The 12392-nt window shown below is 33.2% G+C and overlaps 1 protein-coding gene and 1 pseudogene across 1 annotated transcript; both read left to right on the forward strand.

Moving 5' to 3' along the window:
- Positions 1–2296: 2296 nt before the first annotated feature.
- On the forward strand, positions 2297–3229 carry LOC102410892 (olfactory receptor 6C76). The gene has a single exon (XM_006069440.4). The coding sequence runs from the start codon at positions 2297–2299 to the stop codon at positions 3227–3229; it is 933 nt and encodes a 310-aa protein (XP_006069502.4).
- A 7911-nt stretch (positions 3230–11140) lies between these two features.
- LOC102411224 lies at positions 11141–12081 on the forward strand (annotated as a pseudogene).
- Positions 12082–12392: the final 311 nt, after the last annotated feature.

The following is a 12392-nucleotide window of genomic DNA, read 5'->3' on the forward strand; positions in this document are numbered from 1 at the left end:
GTTAAGCCTCTGCTTTGAAGTATCATTATTGGGTACACAAAAGTAATTTAAGTATCTTAGTTTTCACTTATATGATATATTCAACAACAAGATGCTATTTTGAAGAAGTTATCTTTTTCTGCATTGTATTTACTCACTGTGGAATGAACTGTGCCTCATTTGCTCATTAGTAAGAGCAGTTTTGGTACACATTAAAGTGTATCTTGGATTCTATGCCAATACATTGGAAATAATACAGAAACATAAAGGTGAAATTTCGGTTGTTTCTAATTTTGGTGTATACTAGTTATTTAGCTCAATTCATGAAAGTAGAAGTACTTCTTAAGGAAATATAGCTGAAATGATGCAACTCAAAAGATTTAATAATTTTAAAGTTATTTTATACATGATGAGATCATGTCTTTCTTCATTAATAGTCTTCTGTTTGTTTTGCTTTCATATTTTAAACATATACCATACAGTGTGAAGGATATACCCATCATAAAAATATGATCAGGAAATGTTGGTTTATTTTCACTACACTTCCCACCTCACCAAATACTTGACCATCACCCTGCTGGATAATTTTCTCAACCTTCTCCTGGGACATAGGTCCCATAATATCAATTAAATATACTCACCAAAGCTAATCTTGTGCATGATTCATCAGTGCCCTATTATTATTTTCCCAGAAGTCATTAAGGATTTATCTAAAAGAATATTTTTGAAGCCAAAAAAATATATATTTCTGTAACAAAACACTTTAAATTTTCTAGGTTTACTTTTTTCCTAAGAAAAATAAATGGAAATGGCCTTCTGTGAATTATCAGAAGAGCTTATTACAAAAGACTTCTCAAATGTTTTTCCTTTTTAGCTTTCACATGAAAATATTGCTGCTAAGATAGCTGGTGGGATATGTTCAGGATTCCATATTTGGGACAAACGGTGAAGGAAAATATGAGAAAACTATTCCATTATCTATTTAGCTCCTGAAACATGAAGGGTTTTATGGAAGAATAGAGAGATTTATGGAAAGACAGGGAGAATAGTCATTTCTCCATGAAGCATTAGACTACTACTTTTCTTTTGATTTATCTTAATTGAGCACATTAGTTTGTACTCAATATGTCACACAAATCATCAGTCTTTTGATCATATGTAAGTATTCTGTTTATTTTAATCTGATGCTTCTATTTATTACAAAGCATTGATTATGACCCTCTGTTGTGATTTTATTCTTCTCTGATACATATAATTACATACAGTGTATATAATATTATTACAGTATATTATCTTGCATATATATTCAATAGTTAAACCAATAAACTGAAATGTAAATATATATCAAATGGTGATTTCTATCAATTAACAGAAATGTGTAGAACACACCACATTTTCCTTAATTTTGGTATAATCACACTTTACAAAAACTTGATACATATTCTTGGCCTGGATGTCCAAGATAGCCCTAAATGACGTATATAAAGTGTTTGCATATTTCATATTTTAATTTTATATGAGTATTTCTGATCTTCATTAACACATTTGTAAATATATTGTTTAAGCTATTAACTCAATCTGTAAAACTTATTTTATTAGAAGTTTTTAAACAATCTATTAAAAATCACTACATTAATTGCATATCATGAAAAGTTATATTTTTAAGAAATCAAGAATAAAGGTAAGGGTTAAGGGATTCTAAATTCTGGAAATTGAATGGACTTCTGGGTTTTAAAATATGGATAATATTATATAAACAATAGTTCAATATAAATAAAAGTCTATAATACATTACAATGACTTGGTCTCTGTATTTTTTTAAAAGGGCAATAAATAAATTAACAGTGTTAGTACTCACTACTTCTCCAAAAGAACATTTAGAATTTTCCCTATGAAATATTAATTAAGTTTAGGCAGATCACTGATTTCCATTATCAGTCAGAATTTTAATGCCTGGAAAAGACAACTTGAGAACATAATTTCCTCTGTATTTTAGCTTAACAATGAAGCATGAGAAGAGCTCATGTTCAATCACCAGATTTTCCAGGTAACAAGAGTAATAAATGAAGACACAATAGACATGCAGTAAGGATCAGAGGACATTACGTCCTACAGATGAGACTAATATTAAACAAAAGAAACACTCCTAAGATGTATAATAAAATTGGGAAAGAAAATATATGTATAAAAGTCCAGAAACTTTTTGTGAAAATAAAATCATTACTTGAAAAACAGGTGCAGACATTTATGCTTATCTAATCAATTTATTACTGTCTTGTATCTGCCAGTAAGATTTGTCAACAATCAGCCACCAGAAATGAGAAACAGAACATCAGTGACAGAGTTCATCCTTCTAGGTCTGACTGATGATCCCAAAATGCAAGCTGCTATTTTTTTCTTTTTATTTCTCACATATGTGCTGAGTGTTAGTGGAAATCTGACTATCATCATTCTTACACTGCTGGATTCCCATCTGAAGATGCCCATGTATTTTTTCCTCAGGAATTTCTCCTTCTTAGAAATCTTATTTACTTCTGTCTGTAATCCTAGATTTTTGATAAGCATTCTAACTGGAGACAAATCTATTTCCTATAATGCTTGTGCAGCTCAGCTCTTTTTCTTTATTCTTCTTGGTTCAACAGAGTTTTTTCTCCTGGCATCTATGTCCTATGATCGTTATGTGGCTATCTGCAAACCTCTGCATTATACAACCATCATGAGTAACAAGATCTGCTACCAGCTTGTAGGCGGCTCTTGGCTGGCTGGATTCTTGGTGATCTTTCCTCCACTGACCATAGGGCTGCAGCTGGATTTCTGTGACTCCAATATCATTGACCACTTCACCTGTGATTCTGCTCCTTTACTGCAAATCTCCTGCACAGACACCAGCACACTAGAACTCATGAGCTTTGTTTTAGCTGTGCTGACGCTCATGTCCACCTTGATGTTAGTAATCCTCTCCTACTCCTACATCCTCAGAACAATTTTGAGAATCCCTTGTGCCCAAAAAAGAAAAAAGGCCTTTTCAACCTGCTCCTCCCATATGATTGTTGTCTCAATCTCTTATGGAAGTTGCATCTTCATGTATGTGAAAACCTCAGCAAAGGAAGGGGTTGCTTTGACAAAGGGAGTAGCTATGCTCAACACCTCTGTGGCTCCTATGCTCAATCCGTTTATTTATACCTTACGGAACCAGCAGGTAAAACAAGCAGTTAAGGATGTTGTGAGAAAGATGTTCTCAAAACATTGACCTGACTTAAATTTTAACTAAAACAAATACAATTTTAACTAGAGAACCAACGAATAATATCTTTTCTAACATATATTCTACCTTATTCTATTTCTTTACAGAAATAGCATTGTTTAGGCTATTTTGAATTTAATATTCTTATTGTAAATCTTCTTTGTATGAACTTTAGCACAGTATCATTTCGGAGTGTTCCTATGTGATTTTGTATTATAAACTTAAATTTAGAACTAAAAGCCCTTCACATATTAATATGTGTGTGAGTGTGAAGTCGCTTCACTCACGTCCAACTCTTTGTGTCCCAGCAAACTGTAGCCCACCAGGCTTCTCTGTCCATGTGATTCTCCAGAAAGAATACTGGAGTGGGTTGTCATGCCCTCCTCCAGGGGATCTTCCTGACCCAGGGTTCGAACCCACGTCTCTTAAAACTCCTGCATTGGCAGGCAAGCTTTTTATCACTAGTGCTACATGGGAAGCTCCATGTATTAATTTCAAATAATATGCATGACATTAAACATCACCTAAAATACTTGAGTAGAATAAAATTACTATTAATTCATATATGTCTAAATTCAAAAGTACATACTCATGTCTCTAGAAGCATGCAAATATGTATATATGTGCTCTATGAGTATACAATATATATATATATTTATATACGTATATATATATATATTTACACATACTATACTTTTAATGGTTTTTATCAAGTGAAATAGAGGAAACTCAGTCATAAAGGTGTAGAAATAACTAAGTAATATAGGAGTTAGGCAATGTTGAAAAATAATATTTTGAGCATGAAATTTAACTTACAGTTTATTTACATTCTACATAAAAATGTTTAAATATTCTATGTATTTGTCATCAGGACAACAGATTAGTAACGGAAAAATACTTTTCTACATTTATGTTTGTTTTAGCAATTCATTGTATGAGAATTTAGATAAGAAAAATAATGCAGAAACTATTTATTTAATAAACATTTCTTGAATACAGAACTTTTATAGAGCTAATACTTAAAGAAATTGCAATACCACATAAATAGATTTTTAGAAGGTAGTTATATACAGAGATGGCAGTGTTTGGCTTGGAAATATTTTATTTTCCATTATGAGAATCTTACTTCATACATACAAATAGTATTTTTTCTCCATTGGTATCTTTAATAAACTTTGATAAGATTTGACCAATATATTTTGTGGGATTATATTGCTTGCCAAATAAACATTAAAAGTAAAATCAAGTTAAGGGTGAAATAAGATACAGAACAAAAAACTCAGGAAGATTTGTAGGATCCCAGAAAATTCTGCTTAACTCAGGAACTGGAAAGATAGATTCACTTATCCCATAACTATTTATTGCTCATATTTTCTCTCAAATGCTTCCCTTTTTCTCTGTTAAAGATTTTAATTTATCTTCATTTGGTTTAATTTTGTTTCATTCTTCCAGAATAAATTGTTCTTCATCACATAATAGATAGTACAGTTCCTTGTAGACTTCACTTCATCCTTTTCAGTTCATGATAAAAAGCAAGACTCCCTGCCACTCAGCTCAATAAAAGTATCAGTTGGAAGAAGCTTATTGATACCCCTCTGAGTAGATGTTGATTAAAGAATCATCTCTTTGATCCCTGACCATGAACTATGTTTCATAGCCATAGGATGCTGCTTAAATATATATATGCTAGAATTAAGTTGTCTAGATTTGCCTCTAGTTTTGCCATTTGTAGCTTGAGTTTCTCTTGGTTGCAAAATTTTCACATGCAAAGGAAAGTCAATAATTCTGTTTAATCATAGATTTGTTATGTTACATATAGTTTAAGCATCTAAAACTGCTAGTAATTGAGTAATGGTGCAATAATGTTAAAATTTATTATTATTATTGTTATAGTGATTAATTTCAGTCACATAGTCTGAGTCACATTGTCAACTGAGATGTAGGTGGAGATGGCAGAAAATCCTGCTTGACAATGAGAAGGAAGTAGTTTTGGAGTAACTACTCGATTTTATTTCAGCCAACTTCATTTTGCCAGTTTGGTTGTATGGAAAACATGTCTACCTCCAGAGATAGAAGCACTTCCTAAGGTAATAGCCACCTACAGATACGCTTAAAAGGATAGCATAGACCAAATAGATTTATGAAAGCAAAGAATTGGCCCTTTGCCTTGTCCAAGTGTCATGTTTCATCAGACTTGCAATCTTACCAATCAGAGTCAAAAAGATCATGTAGTAAAATCCAGTGTGAATAAATCACCTTTAAAAAGGTTTCAGGGACTTCCCTGGTGTTCCATTGTTTAAAAATCCACCTGTCAATGCAGAGGACACAGGTTTGATCCCTGGTTCAGGAAGATCCCACTTGCCCTGGAGCCACTAAGCCCCTGTGCCACAACTACTGAGCCCGGGGGCAGTAACTACTGAAACTCACACGCCTAAGGCCCATGCTCTGCAACAAGAGAAAAACACTGCAGTAAGAAGCTGGGACACTGCAACAAAGAGTATTCCCCGCTTGCCCCAACTAGAGAAAAGCCCACGCTCAACAACAAAGACCCAGCACAGTCAAAAATAAAAATAATACTACTACTAATAATTTTTTTTAAAAGTTTTCAGTGCTGAATATTTCATGTAGAGGTAGACACATTCTTAGCAAGCATATACTAATGAAACTGAGTACTTTTGAAAACAGACTGGTATAGAAAATGAATATCATTGCTTTTTTCTTGTGTTTTTGCTGCTATGGTTTGCTTTTAACCAGACAAGCAGATATATGATCAGGCTGCCCTTCCCCTAAAACCAGCTCTGACTAATCAACGATGGGCACAAATGTATCTAACTTCTCAATGTCTTGATTTTTATTGAAGAACTACATTTATTTCTTTTCTCTTCCCTTATTTAGTGCTTAATTTCTCAGTTTACCCCTTAGAACTAAATGTTTGTGATATTTCTCTTTTTCTGTGTACCTCTTTTTACCATTTTTTCAGATTTTCATATTACCATAAAATTCTATTTTACAATAATGAGCTCTATCAGTATGAATAAGCCACTTCTACCAAGTACATGGGGCCTTGTATCTCATATTAAAATTTCATCATGAAGACATGGCTTGGGTAAGCATCACACTGAAGGGTAAACAACCTTAATTAAAATTATAAAATCAATAATATATTACCAAAATAGAATATCCATTCAGAAACAAACATCCAGACATTTTTTTTTCTTTACAACATTGATATGAGTTTAAACTATCCTGTAGCACTGAGCTGATGGTAAAATAGCCATTCTTATAAACATGAGATAAACACAAACAGTTGTATAGGAATCTGTATGAAAATTTTAAGGAAAAGTAATTTCATTTGTAGAATCTACATTCAAAATGAAATAGAACAATTATGTAAAAATGTCTGTGTGTCACTTATTCTAACATATGATTTAATTTTAGAAATTTTTGATCATTCATAATACCCAACGTAATAATTTGATTGATTATGGAGTTTGAGCAAGCTCCAGGAGATGGTGAAGGACAGGGAAACCTAGCTTGCTGCAGTCTCTGGGGTCACAGAGACCAATACAACTGAGCAACTGAATATCAAAATGGTATTCAACTATGTAACTGAAATAAATGCATATGCTCACTTTGAATGCTTAAATATTACTTTGTGACAGGGGAACTAATATTACTAAGTGCCAAGGGCAAATTTCCAAAATTAGAATGTGTTTAAAGATGTATCATGTATACCTGTGGCAGATTCATTTTGATATATGGCAAAACCAATGCAATATTGTAAAGTTAAATAAAATAAAATTTAAAAAAAACATTAAATGTGTATTATAATTTGTTAAGAGCACTTACCAGTGAAAGTAAATATTTCAAAATAAATATACACTTCAAGTAGATTTTCTTAAAAGTAAGATCACATGAAGGCAAAACAAGTTCTTTGAAGTGGAAAGATACACGTGATGTTTTTATTCATGTTATATTTGACATTGTGATTGTGATGTATTTTAATAACTTTTATTGATTAGACTTCTAGTACTAAAATGTTATTATTGATTGTAAAAAATGTTATTGAATAGATTTTAATTATATGATATGTCCATTACCAAGATATTATACTAATGCATATTTCTAGCACTGAATTTGGTCACAGTGGGATAAACTCCACTTAATGTGCTCACCTGGAAAGAATAGCTATGTGTGTGTGTGCTTAGTCACTCAATGCTGTCCAACTCTTTGTGACCCCATGAAGAATAGTTTTGATATACATTACATATATATTCTTTTTTTTTGTTTGTTTTGTTTTAATTTTATTTTATTTTTTAACTTTACAATATTATATTGGTTTTGCCATATATCAAATGAATCCACCACAGGTATATATGTGTTCCCCATCCTGAACCCTCCTCCCTCCTCCCTCCCCATACCATCCCTCTGGGTCGTCCCAGTGCACCAGCCCCAAGCATCCAGTATCGTGTTCTTTATATAAATGTGTCTTGGATTTCATACTCAGAAGTCGGAAGGAATAAGTAAATGTAAAAATGAAATCTGATGTGCTTCTAATTTTAGTGACTTTGCTCAAGTATTGAAAGGCAAATTCATTCTAAAGAAATATTTGCTAAAATGCTCTATCTCAAAAAGTCCTTATAATTTTAACAACGTTTCACAGCCCATGGAACTTGGTGTTTTCTTTAGTCGTTCTGTGCCATATTTTTTTTTCACATTAAACAGATTTATGCACACCATTTAAGAATCATGCTTAGATCATATGAAAATAAAAATCAGAGCATGTTGGTTTGCTTAGCCTCAGTTCTCCTCAAATATGCTAACATCCAGCTGCATGATTTCCTCAAACTTCCCCTGAGCCATAGGTCCCATTATCAACCAATTAAAACATGATTGCCAAAGCAGATCTTGTACGTTATTCACTAGTGCCCCATTACTGTTTATCCCAAAAGTCATTAAAAATTTGTCTCAAGGAATATTTATGAAGTTATATGTAGCAAAGCACATTAAAAGTGCTAAGTTGACTCTTTTTCAAAGAAAAATAAATGGATATGCCCACTTACCTCAAAATATCAGAGAAGCCTATTAAAGAAATATTCTCAAATTTGCAGCATTAATAGCAGCAAACTTCTTTCATCTAGAGATTTATGTCAATATGACAGGTGAAATATTTCAAGATTCCAGGCTTTTGGACAATGTTGGGAAAAGATATGTGGAAAATATCTCATTAGGTTTTTGGAGATGGGATAAAAAGATATTTATGAGGGATTTATAGCTCTGTTGGAGGGAAGAAAATATATCTATGATTGATCACTTCTGATTTAAGAGAATCAAATATATCACATTAAATATCTAACTCTAACCATCAAGCATTTGACAATAAGTATTGTCAACTTATTTTCATAAGATGCTCAGCTTTTTTTTTTTTAATTTAATTTAATTTTTTAACTTTACAATATTGTATTGGTTTTTCCATATATCAAAATGAATCCACCACAGGTATACATGTGTTCCCCATCCTGAACCCTCCTCCCCCATCCCTCCCCATACCATCACTCTGGGTTGTCCCAGTGCACCAGCCCCAAGCATCCAGTATCGTGCATCGAACCTGGACTGGCAACTCGTTTCATATATGATATTATACATATTTCAATGCCATTCTCCCAAATCATCCCACCCTCTCCCTCTCCCACAGAGTCCAAAAGACTGTTCTATACATCTATGTCTCTTTTGCTGTCTCGTATACAGGGTTATTGTTACCATCTTTCTAAATTACATATATATGCGTTAGTATACTGTATTGGTGTTTTTTCTTTCTGGCTTACTTCACTCTGTATAATAGGCTCCAGTTTCATCCACCTCATTAGAAACGATTCAAATGTATTCTCTTTAATGGCTGAGTAATACTCCATTGTGTATATGTACCACTGCTTTCTTATCCATTCATCTGCTGATGGACATCTAGGCTACTTCCATGTCCTGGCTATTATAACAGTGCTGCGATGAACATTGGGGTACATGTGTCTCTTTCAATTCTGGTTTCCTCAGTGTGTATGCCCAGGAGTGGGATTGCTGGATCATAAGGCAGTTCTATTTCCAGTATTTTAAGGAATCTCCACACTGTTCTCCATAGTGGATGTATTAGTTTGCATTCCCACCCACAGTGTAAGAGGGTTCCCTTTTCTCCACACCCTCTCCAGCATTTATTGATTGTAGACTTTTGGATCGCAGCCATTCTGACTGGCGTGAAATGGTACCTCATAGTGGTTTTGATTTGCATTTCTCCGATAATGAGTGATGTTGAGCATCTTTTCATGTGTTTGTTAGCCATCTGTATGTCTTCTTTGGAGAAATGTCTATTTAGTTCTTTGGCCCATTTTTTGAGCTTTTCTATCTTACATAACATTGATTCTCTGCTGCCTGTCTCTCATATACATGAATATAATGTATACACATAAGTATACATACATATTAATATAATAGCTATATCGATAATCTAAACAGTTGAGAACCTTAAATGGTGATTTATGATCAATTTTATGTAAGTATTCACAATTTATTTTCATATGTTTTCAGCTCTTATATTCTATATAGCATTGATTCTCTGATGCCTGTATCTCTCATATATATGAATACATAAGAATACATATAAATATATATGCATATTAATATTAAAGTTAAAATCAACTATCTAAATATTTGAGAAATTTAAATGATGGTTTCTAGATTTTAGCACTTTCAATGGCAATTAGTAGAAATATGTGCAGCATAGGTTGCTTTTCTTAAATTACACTTATACTTTAGAAGGACATGTGGATACTCCTGGTATTGATATCCACAATATGTTTAGATACCTGTAAAGTATTTGTGCATTTCTCTTGTAAATTCACTTGTGAATCATTCTTAGAGATCATTAGCATACTTTGTGAACACATTGCTTGATACCATTATTTGGTAGATTTTCAAAAGGAATTATTAGGCATTATGAAACCATGAGAGCTTCCCCAGTGGCTCAGCAGTAAAGAATCCACCTGCAATGCAGGAGTCACAGGAGACATGAGTTTGATCCCTGGGTTGTGAAGATCCCCTGGAGGAGAGCATGTCAACTCACTCCAGTATTTTTATCTGGATAATCCCATGGATAGAGGAGCCAGGTGTCCTATAGTCCATAGGGTTGTGAAGAGTCAGACATGATTGAAGTTGCTTAACACACGCATGCCTGGAACCAATAAGTAAAAACATGAACTTAAATTTTCATGTTAAGTAAAGGAAAAAGAAATTTAGGGGTTCAGAGGCCTCATTAATATATGTGAAAATGATATAAGTATTTGGTTACAAAATATTTTATGTTATTTATATAAATCATTTTAATATGCCTAAATGTTCTGAATACATTAGAATGACTTATACTCTAATTTTTAGAAGAAATGGGAAATATATGAACAAGTAAGTGTATGATTGGCTATTTTCTCAGAGAACATTCAGAATGTCACTGACCTATATTAATTAGATTTGGGCTGACCAATTATTTCCATCATCAGTTAGTACTTTTAATCCTAAAAAGCTTAAATAACAAAAGAGTAATGTTCTCTCCATGTTAGCTCAACAGTGAAGCATGAGAAGAGCTCATGTTCAATGACTAGATTTCCCAAGTAGCAATTATAGTAAGTGAAAGCAGAGTGAAACATGTGGCAAGAAATCAAAGGACATTATGCAGAGTAATAAGACTGATATTAAACAAAAGACACAAATCTAAGATGAATAATGAAACTGGAAGAAATGAAGAATGTACATACTTTTAGTGAAGATACAATTATTACTTTAAAAAGTAGATGTTAATATTTATGCTTGTCTCACCCATTTATTGTTGTCTGTCTTGATTATGCCACGAGATTTGCCAAAAATCAATAGCCAGAAATGAGAAACAGATCATCAGTGGCAGATTTAATCCTACTGGGTCTGACTGATAATATAAAAATACAAGCTGTGATTTTCTTCTTTCATTTCTCACATATGTGCTGAGTGTTAGTGGAAATCTGACTATCATCATTCTTATACTGCTGGATTCCCATCTGAAGACTCCCATGTATTTTTTCCTCAAGAATTTCTCCTTCTTAGAAATCTCATTTACTTCTGTCTGTATCCCTAGATTTTTGATGAGCATTCTAACTGGAGACAATTCTATATCCTATAACACTTGTGTAGCTCAGCTATTTTTCTTGATTCTATTCAGTTCAACAGTTTTTTCTCCTGGCATCTATGTCCTATGATCGTTACATAGCTATCTGCAAACCTCTGCATTATATGACCATCATGATTAACAAGATCTGCTACCAGCTTGTAGGCAGCTCTTGGCTGGCTGGATTCTTAGTGATCTTTCCACCACTGATCTTGGGGCTGCAGCTGGATTTCTGTGACTCCAATATCATTGACCACTTCACCTGTGATTCTGCTCCTTTACTGCAAATCTCCTGCACAGACACCAGCACACTAGAACTCTTGAGTTTTGTTTTAGCTGTGCCGATGCTCATGTCCATCTTGATTCTGGTAATCCTCTCCTACTTCTATATCCTCGGATCAATTCTGAGAATCTCCTCTGCTCAATAAATGAAAAAGGCTTTTTCAACCTGCTTCTCACATATGATTATTGTCTCAATCTCTATGGAAGCTGCATCTTCATGTATGTGAAAACTTCAGCAAAGGAAATGATTGCTTTGACAAAGAGGGCTGCTATACTTGATGCCTCCTTGGCTCCTATGCTGAATCCATTTATTTATACCTTATGGAACCAGCAGGCGAAACAAGCATTTAAGGATATTGTGAGAAAGATACTGTCCTCCAAAACATTGATTTCATGAAAATTTATAACAAACACACAGCAACTTTTACCAGAGAAACGATAAATAATTGTTTTATCTCTTCTGTCTTCTTTTATTGATTCTCAGAAATATAATTGTTTATGGTGTCTTGGATCCAATATTCTTAAAATACAATTCTTCAGATATGTATATAAGCACAAAATCATTATGGAATGATCCGTAGCATTTCCCTATGATATTACGTAAGGAAATGGCTGAAGCTAGTCTTCTATTAATGTAGGTACTTCCAATAATATTCATTGTGATGATATTTATCACAACCTAATTTATTCAAACAGCATATGGCATTA

Source organism: Bubalus bubalis, chromosome 4 (assembly GCF_019923935.1).
Source record: "Bubalus bubalis isolate 160015118507 breed Murrah chromosome 4, NDDB_SH_1, whole genome shotgun sequence".
NCBI lineage: Eukaryota > Metazoa > Chordata > Mammalia > Artiodactyla > Bovidae > Bubalus > Bubalus bubalis.

Coding starts and splice junctions, on each gene's coding strand:
- LOC102410892 (XM_006069440.4), top strand. CDS start 2,297: ATGAGAAACAGAACATCAGTGACAGAGTTCATCCTTCTAGGTCTGACT.